The 17,072-nt window shown below is 39.6% G+C and overlaps 1 protein-coding gene across 1 annotated transcript; it reads left to right on the top strand.

Moving 5' to 3' along the window:
- The first annotated feature begins 1,985 nt into the window (after positions 1–1,985).
- On the top strand, positions 1,986–11,553 carry MSS51 (MSS51 mitochondrial translational activator). The gene is made up of 7 exons (XM_063103164.1): positions 1,986–2,046; positions 7,822–8,044; positions 8,348–8,503; positions 9,096–9,220; positions 9,448–10,014; positions 10,319–10,412; positions 10,738–11,553. Exons 2-7 carry the CDS (start codon positions 7,839–7,841, stop codon positions 10,955–10,957), a joined length of 1,368 nt encoding a protein of 455 aa, XP_062959234.1. The 5' UTR covers positions 1,986–2,046; positions 7,822–7,838; the 3' UTR covers positions 10,958–11,553.
- The last annotated feature ends 5,519 nt before the right edge of the window (positions 11,554–17,072 follow it).

The following is a 17,072-nucleotide window of genomic DNA, read 5'->3' on the forward strand; positions in this document are numbered from 1 at the left end:
AGGTAACAAACAAAACTCAAAGTGTTGGTTATTATAGCTTCTAGTTGCTGTAATATTAACTTGCAAACCAGTCCATGAGCTGCCTCTGAAGTTATTATGCACTGTATACCTTAAAGATTCTTCTTGATGTTACTGTTTTATGAAACCTATGCATCTCTAATGTGAGAGCTTGGCTAGTATGTCAGATGCCTTAGTCCTTAGGTTTATCACTATGGTTATATAGTGTTTGTGGGAATCATGGACAAACATAAAGGATCATTAGCAAACTAGAGGAATTATGGATTGATGGTAAAAAATTAAAAGGAAAGTAAGAAAGGAACAGAACTCAGAATAAGTGGTATACATGAAGAGTGGTAGAATATCACCCAGTGCCTCACACACTACTTCCTGTCTGTTGAATAGGAACCTCTTTCTAGTCTTTCTTTATAATTAGTTTCACAATGAACCATTTACTAAGATATTTTTAATGCAACTCAGATGAATGCAAATTGTGAGAAGTTCAGATCTTTCTAAATTGTAACTTTAAATGTCTATCAGTGCAGGTAGTGGGGAGGGTAAAATATAAATTACTATTCAACGTCAAATTTTTTCCACATATCATTCCCCTTTATATTCAAAGATGACACTTCTGAATTAGAAAAGTCAATCTCTGACTTCTTATACCTTCTGTAGTTCAGCCATTATTAACAGAACTCATAAACTTTGAGGTTCTCAGTTAAATTTTGAGGCCAATTAAATTTGAGGTTGGCCTGAAACCTTTGCTGAAAATGAATCATCCCTATTTTATTCAAGATTGTTGCCGTTTGCAGCTGATTTTCCTTTGTCCATAGTTATTGTACATAACATTATATAATGTTTGTAATGTCCTTAATGCTTCTCTTCTACCTTCCCTGCTTGTATTTATGCTTTCTACACTTTGGAGTTTCTATGTGGATTTGATTTGCCGCATTCCAGAACCTCATTGCAAGTGGTTCTCTTCCCCAGTTTGACATTCACAGAGGCAGGTAAGTAATAGCTGGGACCAGATGTGAGCAAAAAGTCAGGTTTTGCAGTCATGTAGTACCACTGTTGTAACAACTGTTGATAGGTTCTAGAGCTCTAAGTGGCAAGGAGCTAGGAACGGGGAATTGAATTCCCTGGATCAGCATCTATTACAAGAAGGAATGAGAGGACAGTTGAGTTGATTCTTTTCTATTTTCTGTTCCTAGCAATAGTATGCATTTTTACCTATTAGCTAAAATTTGGGTCTTGCTTACTTTAATATTCAAGTAACATTTATTCCTCTTTTGAAATAAACACTCTCAATCAGAGTACTTTGCTTTTCTTTCAGATAAAATGAACATTGCAAGTTAATTCTGCATGTTTCCCCTACAATTGATTTCCTTCTGTACCATTAAATGAGCATTTCTCCTCTCCCTTCTTGGGTATTATATTTCTTGGGTATTAAACCTAGACTGGTCTTGTTGAGTTCTGTTTGAGCAGTGTCTGTTATGCTAAAAAAAAAAAGGACATTAGGCTCGGGGGGGTCTCATTCTGGGGCTAGATTGACATCCAGGACTTTAGGGGTTACTATTCCTCTGGGCTAGTGCCTACTCTTTCCAACCAAATACTGACTTCTGAACTATTCCCAGGGTTTTTTGTTTGTTTGTTTGTTTGTTTGTTTGAAGCTGTAAATTGAGAACAGAAATGCTACCTTGAGTGAGAGAAGTCCAGGAAGCAGTAGGTTTTATCTTTCCTCAGCCTGCCTGGCCTTTGGTGAGTTTGGAAGTGTTGATAGAATCCTGAGCCCTCTTGGCAGAGAATGGGGGTCAGAAAAAGAGAAGTCCTCAGGCAGGGGGTCAGGTTCCTACTTGCCTCGTTAAGGAGAATTCATCCTTGTCTGTCTGTTTGGCAGGGCACACTTAATCACCAAGACCCAGCATTTCAGCAGTTTGCAGAGGAAAGTGATATGAAGGGACAGCTGCAAGTAAGCCACAACGTGGATCTGAGGCGATCACTCACTTCACTTGGAGGAAAGAGAAGGAAGGAAGCTGAGAGCTTAGCAGGGTAAGTTACTTTCCATCAACCTGTCTGCTTGCTTAGTTTATAATTGAGTAAAGTATTTATCACCCCAAGGAGTGTTAATCGCTAATTAAGCAGCTGAATGTGGTCATAATAGCAATGTTCTTAATGTATTTCTTTTCTTTTTCCCTACTCCTTTTGAGCATCCCCAGTGACCAACTTCAGTCCCCTTTCTCCCTACCACCCCAAAGACATTTTGTGTTTGCTGGTGAGTTAGAGAAAATTGGATTGGGCCCTCCTGGTCTGGAGATGGAACATGACTGTGGTTAGGTGAAGCTTTGGGCTTTTGAGGGTAAGGAGGGAGAAAGATGGGAGATTTAGGTCTGAGAATGGATTAATATTTTGGTTTGTAATTTGGAGATGAAGGATAAGGGTTTTTTTAAGTAATCAAGTTCATATCTCCTCTCCTTCCTTGGTATTGGTGTTCTCTCATATGCTAGGAATAAATTAGAGTCCAAGTCACTGGGATGGCTAGAAAAAGGTTAGTGATTCGCTTTCTAGGTGGGGTAGATTCTGAACGCTGAAAAATTCTGAGTGCTTAATGCAGTTCTTTCCAACTTCTTCCTGTGTTCCCTCTGTTTTCTCTTCTCTTTGTTTCTGTCAGTTCACACCCCTAGAACTTGGAGTTTCTTTGTAGGCAAGTTAGATCCAGGGAAGACTGGGCCTGGGGTACACAAACTCAGACATGAGCCTGATGATATATATAGATGCAAATACAAAGTATGGCTTCTCGTTTCCAATTTCTTAACTTTCTTGCCAGAAAACTAGCTCACTTATGTCATGAACATGCCCTAGACACAGAGGAGACTCTGACATTAGGGATTTTATCACTACCACCCCTCCTCCTCTTCACGCTGTGTGATCCTTTTGACTTCCAGTCAGTTCAACCAACTCCCAGATTGCCAAGAGTTAATCTTCCACTGGAGGAAGATCTTTCCTTAGAAATACAGATAAGTGAGGCAGTACCTTTCTGACCTTAACTGGCTTCCATTGCAGCAAAAAGGCTTATGGCTTAACATTAGGAAGACATTTGTTATAAATTCTGGGATCTAAGACCCTAGAGTTGTCTCAAATACCAGTGGGGGAAAAAGTCCATTCTTTCAAGGTTTAAGAAGGTGTTATTTTGCCTGAGGTAGGGGTGGGTAGATAGAGCAGATAAATGTTTTTTCTAGAATGGCAGTGATTTGGGAAATGCAGTGATAATCTGTGGTGATTAAAAGTAGAGGGTTGGCTGGTTAGTTCAATGGGTTAGAATGAGGTGTTATAACACCAAGGCCAAGGGTTCCGATCCAGATCCCCATACAGGCCAGCAACCAAAACAAACAACAAAAAAGTGGAGGACAGAGTCAGGTCAGTTGTTGGAAATAGGGTCCTAAGGTGTGAAAGGCAATTCCATCCACTCTTTAGTGAAAGGGACATGACCCTTAAACTCTAACATAATCTAGTATTTCTTCTTCATCAGTAGTAATGTAGAAGTTGTGGTGTACAGTTGAGCTTAGCTGTCTCTGTTCTACGGGATGAGAGTAGATATTAAAAGGGCAGATGGAAACAAGGATGAGGAGAAAGAATGTACAAAGGAAAATACAGTTGACCCTTGAACAACACAGGTTTGAACTGTGCAGGTCTATTTATGTGAACACGTGTAACTGAGGGCTGACTTTTTGACTTCCTATGTGTGGGTTCCACAGGGCCATCTACTTAAGTACTTAAGTCAGTTTACTTAAGTAATGACGTGGAGAAAGTTATATGTGTAAGTCAGTGCCCTTAACCCCCATGTTGTTCAAGGGTCAAACGTACAAATTTGTTTTTCTGTTAACCTGAGGCAGGGGTTTATAAGAGCCATGTTGTAAGATACGGATAGGAGTTGGATGATTCTGGGAGTTTTTTGTTATTTTTGCCACCTGTGAACACTTCACCTGCGTGATTCTGGAAATTTTTTTCCTAACATATCTGGCTTAAAAGGATCAAATGTCAGACCATTTTTTTAAGAAAACATGATCCCTGATTTGAACTTTAATAGTTACCTCATTAACAGTAAAACCAACTACTGACAGTTTCTTTATCTGCTATAATTTCTCTGTCCCTGGAGGCAGTTAATCTGGGAATTAATCACCTTTAACCTCTCAATCTCTATGGATACCTTTCTTTTTTAATTGAGATGAAATTAACGTCACATACAAATAATTTTATTTTGGTTTTTTTTTTTCTTTGGTGGCTGGCTGGCATGGGGATCAATTAATAATTTTTTTTTAATTTTATTTTATTTTGTCAATATACAATGTGGCTGATTATTGTGGCCCATTACCAAAACCTCCCTCCCCCCTCCCTCTCTCCCCTCCCTCTCAACAACTGCATATCTGTTTGCTTGTCGTATCAACTTCAAGGAATTGTGATTGTTGTGTCTCCCCCCCCCCACTTTATTTGTGTATTTATTTATTTATTTTTAGCTCCCACAAATAAGTGAGAACATGTGGTATTTCTCTTTCTGTGCCTAACTCGTTTCACTTAATATAATTCTCTCTAGGTCCATCCATATCGTTGCAAATGGCAGCATTTCATTCGTTTTTATAGCTGAGTAGTATTCCATTGTGTGGACATACCACATTTTCCATATCCACTCATCTGATGATGGACATTTGGGCTGGTTCCAACTCTTGGCTATTGTAAAGAGTGCTGTGATGAACATTGGGGAACAGGTATACCTTAGACTTGATGACTTCCATTCCTCTGGGTATATTCCCAGCGGTGGGATAGCTGGGTCATATGGTAGATCTATCTGCAATTGTTTGAGGAACCTCCATACCATTTTCCATAGAGGCTACACCATTTTGCAGTCCCACCAACAGTGTATGAGAGTTCCTTTTTCTCTGCAACCTCGCCAGCATTTATCATCCAGAGTCTTTTGGATATTAGCCATCCTAACTGGGGTGAGATGGTATCTCAGTGTGGTTTCGATTTGCATTTCCCGAATGCTGAGTGACGTTGAGCATTTTTTCATGTGTGTTGGCCGTTCCATTCGTATATCTTCCTTTGAGAAATACCTATTTAGCTCTTTTGCCCATATTTTAATTGGGTTACTTGTTTTTTTTGTTGCAAAGTTGTTTCAGTTTCTTGTATATTCTGGATATTAGTCCTTTGTCAGGTGTATATTTTGCAAATATTTTCTCTCACTCTGTTGGTAGTCTTTTAATTCTGTTAATTGTTTCTTTTGCTGTGCAGAAGCTTTTTAGGTTGATATAATCCAATTAATAATTTTAAAGTGAGCAATTAAATAGCTTTTAGTACATTCACAGTGTTGTGCAACCACCTCTGTCTAGTTGCAAAATATCTTCCTCACCCCAAAAGAAAACCCCATAACCATTAAGCAGTTACTGCCCATTTCCTCTTCCACCCAGCTCCTGGCAACCACCAATCTGCTTTCTGTCACTGGATTTACCTATTCTGGATATTTCATATAAATGGTATCATGCAACATGTCACCTTTTGTGTCAGGCTTCTTTCACTTAGCATAATGTTTTTGAGGCTTATCTACATTGTAGCACATATTGGTATTTCATTTCCTTTTATGGCTGAATAATATTTGCATATATATGTACACGAGTGTGTGTGTGTATATATATTCCAATTTGTTTATCCATTCATCCATTGATGGACCTGTGGGTTGTTTCTACCTTTTGGCTATTGTGAATAATACTGTTATGCACATTTGTGTATAAGCATTTGTTTGAGTACCTATTTTTAATTATTTTGGTATATACCTAAGAATGAAATTACTGGGTCATACAGTATTTCTATGTTTAACTTTCTGAGGAACTGACATACTGTTTTCTATTGTGGCTATACCATTTCACATTCCTACCAGCAGTGCACAGGGTTCCAATTACTCTACGTCCTCATCAACACCTGTTGTTTTCTGTTTTTTTGGTAATAGCCATCCTAGTGGGTATGAAGTGATACCTCATTGGGGTTTTGATTTGCATTTCCCTAATGGCTAATGAGCATATTTTCTTGTGTTTATTGTCCATTTACATATGTTCTTTGGAAAAATATCTATTCAAATACTTTGCCTATGTTTTGGTTGTTTTTTTTTTGTTGTTGTTGTTGAATTATAGGAGTTCTTTATATATTCTGAATATTAACCCCTTATCATATACATGATCTGCAGATATTTTCTTTCATTCCATGGGGTGTCATTTCACTGTGTTGATAGTATCATTTCATGCACAAAAGTTTTTAGTTTTGATGTAATCCTATTTATCTATTTTTTCTTGTTACCTGTCCTTTGTTTTTGGTTTTATATCCAAGAAATTGTGTCCAAATCCATGTCATGGAGCTTTCCCCCAAAGTTTTCTTCTAAGAGTTTTATGGTTTTAGCTCTTACATTTAGGTCTATAGACTTAACATTTAAACTCATTCTACTTCATTAATTCTTAGAATGTTCCTGTCTGCATTTCTATGCTCATGATCTCCTTTGTACTTAGAATTCCTTTTCCCCCATCTCCATGTATTCAAAATATTCCTATCTTTCAAGGTCTGTTTCACATGCTGCCTGCTTCATGAAGTCTTTCTTTAGCTCACTCACTGAAGAGAATTTCTTCTTCTGATCTCCAACTAGTGCTTTAGTTTCACTTTTTTATAGGATTTATGTAGTGCCTTATATAAAGTTTGCATCTATTCCTGTACAAGACATTTAGATGAGATGTATATTTTTCATATTTGTTTCCATTCAGTATTTTGCAAATTATTTTATGTTTATCGGTAAAAATATCTTGAATTAATGAATGTTTTATCTTTTCCTGATGTGGTCCCTTTTGTCTACTTAGCCCTTCTGGAAAGCATGAGAGAAGATGAGACAGGAAGGAAGGCACAGAGTCTCACCTACGTAGTGGGTGGATGTGGGCTTAGTTCTACATCAAAACTCAGCTCTTTAGGAAATTTTTCTTAAAATTTGCCTATCTTGCTTTGACTGCATAACTTTTTGGTGCTCATTTTATTTTTATTATTATTATTTTTTTGTCTTTTTCGTGACCGGCACTCAGCTAGTGAGTGCCCCGGCTATTCCTATATAGGATCCGAACCCGCGGCGGGAGCGTCGCTGTGCTCTCCGCGCCGCACTCTCCCGAGTGCGCCACTGGCTCGGCCCTTGGTGCTCATTTTATATTGCATTTAATTTCTACTTGGTTTATTGCTTGTAAATGTGACAATAGGTCCTTTAAAATGAATGTTTTATCTCCCCAAGGGGATTAGATCAGCTAATTCTCCAATTAGATGGTAGTTTTTGTCTTTTTAAAATACACTAAAAATATATGAATATATTCTCCTTATAAAAAAGTCAAAAGGGCTGGCCAGTTAGTTCACTCAGTAGAGCATGCTGCTGATAATTCCAGGTCAACGGTTTGGATCCACTTTGATCAACCTAGTTCCTATCCCACTACCTTCTTCCCCTACTCAGTTAATCACTGTTATTAGTTTTCTGTGAGCTCTGGCAGACCTTTTTCTATACATGTGCTTACATAGTTATATTATAGTAGAACTTCATTTGTAACACATGTACAAATTATATTTATATATAATTATTTCTCCTCTGTTTTTCACAATTGCCTATGGTGATTAATAATCAGGAAATACTAAATAAATCTTACCAATAACCTGCGTCTGAGAGACTAGAATGAGAAGTAAAAGGTCAAGCATATGAAAACACATCATATGTGTCCAGCTTGCAAAATTCCATTTCATGTCTGTTCTGCATATGGTCCCCAGGTATCATTGGACAGGACATGGCTCCACGGTCCCGGCGACAAAGGCACAGGAAACCCCCCTTATCAGTGGCTCCACCCACAGTTGTGACCCCAGTGCCTCTGACACTCCCCAAATCTGGCCCTAGCATTGATACACTTGGCTTCTTCTCCTTGGAGAAAAATGTTCCTGGTCTATCCCAGGTGATTCTTCAAAAGCTGAACATGAAAAGCTATGAAGAATACAAGTGAGTGACCAACTCTATGGAAGAGGGATATATTGTCTCTGGTAGAATTGATTTCAGAGGGTAGATAGAGAAGGAATATAATTTGGGCAGTATGGAGTATTTGCAATGAGGGATTTTTCTCATCCAGACGTTTGCCAGTTTTATTACTACAGAAGAAATATAATTTGCTTAAATGAGGAAATGATGGGAGTAGGAGACATAGGAGTAGGTAGAAATGTATAGGAAGCAAGGTGTGGGAATAAGAGATTTTGAAGATACATATTCTTTTTCCTATTGCACTCCTTCTCCATGCTGTCTCTGCAGGTTGGTGATAGATGGTGGTACCCCTGTATCAGGCTTCGGATTTCGATGTCCTCAAGAAATGTTCCAGAGGATGGAGGACACTTTCCGATTCTGTGCTCACTGTAGAGCACTCCCTAGCGGCCTTTCAGATTCCAAGGTCCTCCGGCACTGCAAAAGGTGACTTCTGAAGGGCTAATAGGGGAGATATTCAGAAATGACCCAATAATAAGACCTCATTCCGAGAGGAAAGGTCAAAGAGTTTTCAGAATAACAAGGTCCATTCCTTATTTTGTGTGATCCAGGCTACAGAGAGATTAAAGCAGCCTTCTAACCGTGCTTATTTTTGGTGTTATGAGGAAGTGAGACAAGACACCACAATACAGTCCTCTCTATCACCCCTTTCTTGAGTATTCAAGGGATAAGACCACATCTCTTCTGGGGAGGTTGGGGTCAAGATATACCTGTGATAAACAAGCAACTGCAAACTTCTGGTGGGTTTTTTTTTTTTTCCTGAAAAAGATGTAAAAAGTGAATTGCTCCAGATTGAGACTAAGGTGTCACTCTGATAGAATAATGACATTCCCATCCCTCCTACCTCTTCTGCGAAATGTAGTCCCCAAATTTGGTGCACCTGCTGTCATTCCTCTCCCCACCTTCCTTACCCAGTTACTGATTTTTCTTCCTAGGTGCAGGAATATGTCCCTTCCCCTATCACCCTCAATCAACTTTATGGTATAGGAACATCCATTTTTGTGGCTCATTTTCTCAGGTGCAGAAATGTCTATTACTGTGGTCCAGAGTGCCAGAGGTCAGACTGGCCAGCACACAGGACAGTTTGTCAAGAGCTTCGTCTTGTGGCTGTGGACCGTCTCATGGAATGGCTTCTGGTCACAGGTAGAGTGGTGGTGTTGGGGAACTCTGCTATAATGGTCATAGTTGGTTGTATTTGGAGAAAGACATGAAAGCATATTGTTATAAAAAAATGGGGAACAAGGGAAAGGAATGGGGTACTCCTGGTCACAGTTGGCAGAGTAAACATGGAGGAAATACTGGTCATTAGTGAGGAAGTAATTTTGAAGCCAGGGAAGGATTAGGTCACTCTTATTCTTTCTTTCCTGCAGGTGATTTCGTCCTACCTTCAGGACCTTGGCCGTGGCCACCTGAAGTTGTACAAGATTGGGACACCTGGTTTTCTATGAGGGGGTTACAGCTAGATGCTACACTGGATGCTGTGATAGGTAGTCATGCCATGACCACCCTATGGACCAGTGTAGGACGGCCAAGGCCAGACCCGGATGTCCTGCAGGGCTCTTTGAAGCGGCTGCTTACAGATGCCCTGTCACGGCCCTTGACTCTGGGCCTAGGGGTTAGGGCCTTGGGGATAGAGGTTGGGAAGATTGGGGGAAGCACAGTACATGTGATTGGTGCTTCCCATGTGGAGACATTTCTTACTCGCCCTGGAGACTATGATGAACTTGGCTACATGTTTCCTGGACACCTTGGCTTCCGTGTGATCATGGTGGGTGTAGACGTGGCTACTGGCTTTTCACAGAGCACCTCAACTTCATCCCTGGAACCTGGCACAATTCAGCTTATTGGCCACAGGGGCCTCTATCATGACTTCTGGGAGGAGCAGGTAGAGACTGGGCAGATAGCCCGTCCAGATTTGGTGGTGGCATTCCATCCAGGTAAGAATCTTTGATTGAGGGGAATACTGGTTGGCTCCCCTGAGAATTTTCCATCCTGACTCTTGTATCTTCTATCTTTGGAACCCCATTCATTTGATCTCATTGAATACAATGTGATGATAACCTTGCTTTATAATTTGCCATTTATACTACACCTGGGTTCAGAATTTTCTATTGAAGAACCTGGGTTGGAGGAAGAGTGTTGGGGATAAGCAAGGTAAGGATTGGGGTAGACACAATGAAAGAATTATCTTGCTCTTGAGGTCCACTTCAGCCTTTCTCCTCCCTATTCCCATTCCTATAGGTTTCCATTCCTCTCCGGACTTGATGGAAGCTTGGCTGCCCACTCTGCTGCTACTTCGTGACTATGAGATCCCTACATTGATTACTGTTTACAGGTTTTTTACCTCTTCCTATTCATGATACTTCCCTGACTCACTCCCACCTCTCTTTATAAAATTGAGCTCATTTTGCTCCCCCTTGCTCATCTACCTTCTGGTAAGGATGTTTTTCCTTCTCACATGTGGCTTTTTCATGCCCTTGGAGAAAAGTGCTAGTTAATTAGGTATTTAGTGAGACATTTGGGAGAGAAGGATAGCCTTTGCCTAGTCTGGTCCTAGTTAATTTTTGAGGTTGATGAGTACAGAAATGTCAGGTTCTTGAGCAATTTCTCCCCTGTGTCTCATAATCAGTAGAGCAGTTTTTCTTCTCTCTGTCCCACAGCCATCAGGAATTGGCAGCCTCTTTGCAGATTCTGGTGGACCTGGATACACACATCACTGCCTATGGAGCTAACCCTTTCACATCCCTCAAACCTGAACAGGTCTATTCGAACCCCAACAAGCAGCCAGTATACTGTTGTGCCTACTATATCATGTTTCTTGGAAGCTCCTGGCAGCTGGATAAGAGGCAATTGGAAGATAAAGTTGATGGTGGGGTTTAAATAGCTGAGCCAGGTCCTGAGTAGATGTCTGGAAAATGGGGAAGTTGTGATAAAATTACCCTGCTGATGCCAGGATGTTGCCAGGTTTGAAACCTACTGTGTCCTAAACTTCATTCACTGTCTGGGTAAAGATTTTAAGCTAAATGAGAGCTCCTGTATGATGTGGTTAGCCACAATAGCTTCTAAAGATAGGACTCTAGATGTAGTAGGTGGCGAGAGGCCCTGGTGTCAGTCTTTCCAGAGTCTAGAGTTCCCAACAGTTTCCTTTGTTAGGAAGTTTGATCTTTTGACTGGAACCAGATGGCACTGAGAAGGGAATGAGAACTATCTTATTCCTCTGAAAAAGACTTTCTTCTTATCCAGAAATCTGGGCCAAAAAATGGAGAGCTGTTAATGTCTTTTAGTGGTGCAAGAATCGATAAGTCAGGGAAGTTGTTGGAACATGGGGGAGGTTGTAAAGATTTTGGCTTTTTTGAGAAAAATGTCTCGTTTTCTTATTTCCTCTTGGGGACTTTTGACCCTAGAGCAGCCCTGGTGTTGTATTTTAGATATCCCCAGGTATGTTAGACTTTACCTTAATATACTGAAGTTATTTGTTGTCCTGTGTTCTATACTACAATAAACTCAGTTTGGGACTTCTTAAATCACTTGTTTTATTTTATTTCTTATTCACTGACAAGTATTACTCATCTGCACACAACACCTCAAGACTGGAAATTTCTCTCTTACCAAGGGTGTGATTAATATCAGCTCTCTGTTTGGGCCTGCCACTCTACCACATGCTTGTTTGATGTCATTCTTCTCTTATCACTCTCTCAGGAGTAGGACACTCCTGCAACCTTGCCATTCACACACACACAACCCATCATCCCAACGCAACATATACCCACTTATTGCCCACTATGTTATGGTTAATTTTAGAATTTATGTATTCATTCAAAACATTTAGTTAGTATGTACCATGTGAAAGTTACTGTATTGTGGTTTTGGGGACATAGAAAGGTGAGTGAGACATGGTCCTTATTCTTAACCTAGGAAGTGAAATAATATGTATACAGAGATATCTTTATTGTAAGGTATAATATGGAATAAGAAACATGAGAGAGGCTTGTAATGCTAAGGAAATAGAGTGAAAAGACAGATCACTTTGCTAACTAATAGTGAAAATATTGTGAATTAGAATTTTATGAAACAGAGGGCAGGGCATTCCAGATGGAAAGAACAACAGGAGCAGAAGTTTGGAGGTAGAAAAGCATAAGGAATATTTTAGGGTACGTTGGGGGATTAGTATAAATTAAGTTTGGAAGGTAGATTGTGACCAGATTATAGAAGGATCATAGCCTACTGGTCAGCTTTGGATTTATGTAGATCTGACTGTGAATCCTGGGGCAACCATTAAATATTTTTGTGCCCCTGGGAAAGCCAAACTTCTCTAAGCCTTAAGTTTCCTCATCTGTAAAATGGAGATAACATCTAGTACTCAAACAAAAATATTTGCGAAGTTGGAGGACTCACAGGTACCAGTTTCAAAACTTACTACAAAGCAACAGTAATCAAGACAATGTAGAACTAGCACAGGATAGACATACGGACCAATGAAATAGAATTGAGAATTGTCTTAGTCTGTTTGGGCTGCCATAACAAATATCATAAACTGGGTAGCTTATAAACCACAGATTTATTTATCACAGTTCTGGAAGCTGGGAAGATTAAGATTAAGGCACTGGCAGATTTGGTGTCTGATAAGGGCCTGTTTCCTGGTTCATAGAAGGTGTCTTCTTACTGTGTCCTCACATGGTGGAAGGGGCAACCAAGCTCCCTTGTGCCTCTTTTGTAAGGACACTAATCGCATTCATGAGGACTCTGCCCTCATGACTTAAGTATCTCCTAAAGGCCTCACCTAATACCATCACTTTGGGGGTTAGGATTTCAACATAGGAATTGGGTGTAGGGGAGACAAAACATTCAGACAATAGCAAAAAGAAAAAAGGAAAATTCTTACATTTATGGTCAATTGATTTTTGACAAGTTTGCCAAAACAATTCATTGGTTAAAAAAAAATAGACTTTTTAACAAATGATGCTGGGACAACTGGATATCCACATGCAAAAGAATAAAATTGAATGCCCAGCTCACACAATATATAAAAATTAACTCAAAATGGCTCAAAGACCTAAAGAGCTAAAACTATAAAACTCTTAGAAGAAAATATAGGGGTAAATCTTCATGAATTTGTATTGGGCAAAGCTTTTTTAGATATGACACCAAAAGCACAAGCAACCAAAATAAAAATGTGTAAATTACACTGTCAAAATTTAAAATTCTGTGCTTCAAACAACACCATCAAGAAAGTGAAAAGAATGGAAGAAAATATTCATATATCATATATCTGATAAGGGACTTGTATCCAGAATATATATAAAGAACTCTTACAACCTAAAAGGACAAATAACCCAATTTTTAAAATGGGCAAATGATCTGAACAGACATTTCTCCAAAGAAGATACACAGATGGCCAATAAGAACATGAAAAGATGCTCAACATCATTAGTCATGAGGAAACAGAAATCAGAACCACAACGAGATACCACTTCATACCCACTGCGATAGCTATAATAAAAAAGACAAAGGCTGGCGGGTTTGCTCAGTTGGTTAGAGCAGGGTGCTAATAACACCAAGGTCAAGGGTTCAGGTCCCCATGCTGGTCAGCTGCAAAAAAAAGCAGACAGTAACAAGTGTTGACGAAGATATAGAGAAATCAGAACCCCCATAAACTTGGTGGGAATGTAAAATGGTGCAGCCATTTTTGAAAACAGTCTGCCAGTTCCTCAAAAAGTTAAACATTTAGTTACCATTTGATCCAGCAACTCCACTCATAGGTACGTACCCATGAGAAAGGAAAACATGTACACAAATATTCATACATAGCATTATTCATTGTACCTCAAAGGTGGAAAGAAACCAAATGTTCATCACCTTATGGATAGATAAGCAAAATGTAGTATATTCATACAATGAAATATTTGGCCATAAAAATCCATGCTATAACATGGATGAACCTTGAAAACATTAAGTGAAAGAAGCCGGTTACAAAGGACACATGGCATATCAGTGCATTTATATGAAATGTCTGAACAGGCAAGTCCATGGAAACAGAAATGTAGATTAATGGCTGTGTATAGATGGGGAGAATGGAGGTAGTGGAAGTTTTGGCGGTAATGGCTGAAGGGTATGGGGTTTCTTTTTGGGGTGATGTAACCATTCTAAAATTGATTGTGGCAATGGATGCACAACTCTGAACATACTAAAAACCGTTTAATTGTATACTTTACCTGGGTGAGTTATATCTCAATAAAGCTGTTACCAAAAATTTTTTTGTACATCTCAGAGAATGTAAAAAGTGAGAATATTTAAGTGCTTAACACAATGCCTAGCAAACAATATGTACTTAATCGTAGCTATTATTGAATACATACCACTTTGAATTTTGTCCAGAAACATAGATTGAAATGGCAGTACTGTGTAAGATGGTTTGGTGGTGGAAAACCCAGTTGGTATGCTATTGTCATGGTTTAGACAGAGGTAATGAGGTGTTAGCTATAGCAGTGGGCATGGAAAGGAAGAGGCAATTTCTAATTATAAGGAGTAAATAAGTAGAGAGTGATATTTTGTAGTTAGAACATGAAAGTAAAATCTATAGGACTTTTGGTGACTGATCGTGATGGAAGAAGGGTGATGTATCTGTCAAAGTCTAATTAGGAGACAGAAACCACACAGTAATGGTAGACACAAAAAGTTTCCACTTAGTAGAATGATGATGATAGTACATAAAAGTTCAAGTACCTAAGCTTTATGATAAATGCTGAGGATTCTAAGATGGCTTCTGCCCTTAAAGCATTTTCAGTTTAAAAGGAGACTCACATAAGCGAGGGCAATATAATACAGTTGTATTTTCTAAAGTAGCATTTGAAGTGAAAAAGTCTTATTTGCAAAACTACTACTGAAAATCCCTTAGAACAGCACTGCCATAGGTCCTCTCAGTAGGTCTATCAGAGGCTGATTTTCCTCCAGTATTGGAAAGAAATCTTTGTTTACTTAGCTGAAATAGTCGGCTTGGGTTTTGGGGCCCTATTGGAATCAATCAGTTATTTATTGAACACATTACTAGGCTCTGGAGATATCCCAGTTCTCACGGAGCTACATTCTAGTTGGGGAGACAAATGGTAAACATACAACTTCAAATGCTTTTAAATGCCATGAAGAATTTCAGTAGGGTAATGAGTGTATGTATAACTAGTAACAGTGTTGGTGGTGGTGGCAACTACTAATACTACAATTTTTAGGGAGTACTTCTGAGGAGAAGACATTTGAGATGACACGTACAGTGGAGAGCATTCCTAGTAGAAGTAATAGCAAAATGCAAAGGTTCTGAGAATCTTTCATGTGTTTGGGCACAAGCTTGGTATGTTTGGACAAAAGGCCACTATAATCAAAGCTTAGTGATTGAGAAGGAAGGTGAAAAGGGATGAGATGAGAGAGGTAGACATGGACCAGATTGAATAGGGCCTAATGCCATGGTCAGGAGTTTGGTTTTTATTCTGGTTCCAGTGAGAAGCTATTAAAGGAGTTTAATCAAGGGAATGACAATCATTTATTCTTTAGAAAGATCACTCTTGACTCAGGGTTTCTTAACCTCAGCACTGTTGACATTTTGGACTAACTAATTCCTTGTTGTAGGTATTGTAGGATATTTAGTAGCATCCCTGGCCTCTATCCACTGGATGCTAGTAATATTCCCTTCCCTTCCAGTTGCGACAACCAAATATAATTGCCAAGTGTCCCCTGAGGGACAAAATTACTGTTCTAACTGTACAAAAAGTATGTGTACTTAGACTCTGACACATTGGGATGTTCAGATTAGGAGAAGCATAATGGCTCCTATTTCACATGAACTCTGAAGCATATAATGGCCTTCAGAGGTGTTTTTTGTTTTTGCTGTTTATGAGGTTGATGTTCATGTCCTCTGACTCCACTGTTAAATGTGTCACAGTGGACATCTATAGAAGGTACCGTTGGGTGGCAAACGGAGTAATTAAGTCTACCTAAGGGAAGGCAAGGAAAAGGAGGAGGAAGCCGGGAAGAGTTTCTTGGAGCAGGAGGGAGATAGGCAACCTTTGAACTGAGTCTAAATAGATGAATAATTGTCAAAAGGTGGGCAGTGCTTTCTAGACTGAGGAAGCATGAGGAAAAGGATCCTGGAGTGCCTTGTATGCCAGGAAAGAAGGACAAGTTGAAAGGATAAAATGGGAAATATAGTGGTGTCTAAACAGGCTGTTGGATGCTTGGGCCTACAACTCAGGTGGACTGGAGGTAAGAGATTTAGAAAATATCCTCTTATGGTGATAATTGAGGGAGAAAGAGAGGGGTGGGGATGAGCTCACTAAGGGAGTAGTGTAAACAGAGGAGTAAGGACAGGCTTCTCAGGGAATGCTTAAACTCTGGAGGTCTCTGGGGCAGGTAGGACTGAAAGTCCTGTTATTTAGCAGGAAGACAGACTTCTAGGAGCTGGGGAATTAATGCTGGGTACCCAGCATGTTGTATAGTTTTGTGTACCTTTGTTAACTTTGGCAGTGACCGACTTCTTGTACTTTCCACATCACCCCTGTTTTGGGGCCATGTGTATCTTGCTCGTCCCATTTAAAATCTTAATCCACTCTTTCCACCCCCATGAGGAAGCTTTTGGGTAGAAAAGCATGTAAAGTAATAGACTGACGGTTGTCAAACTCTAGTTTGCATCAGAACCACCTGGAGGGCTTGTTAAAACATTGCTGGGTACCACCGCAGGAGTTTGATTCAGTCGGTCTAAGGTGGAGCCCAGGAATTTGCATTTCTAACAAGTTTCCAGGTGATGTTGCTGGTCTGGGGGCCACACTCTGAGAACTACTGTAAAAGGTAGCTCACTGGTTTTTGCTCTGAAATACAAACTCCTTAACGAGTTTAAGATTCTGTTCCAAGCCCTTTTTAATAGCCTCAAATGTTTAATGCTCTAGCGCGTGAGGCGAGCCTAGAATCACTTAACAATTCCCCTCTGGAGAAGCTTTGATTAGTTCATCTC

The sequence above is a fragment of the Cynocephalus volans genome, chromosome 7 (genome assembly GCF_027409185.1).
Source record: "Cynocephalus volans isolate mCynVol1 chromosome 7, mCynVol1.pri, whole genome shotgun sequence".
NCBI lineage: Eukaryota > Metazoa > Chordata > Mammalia > Dermoptera > Cynocephalidae > Cynocephalus > Cynocephalus volans.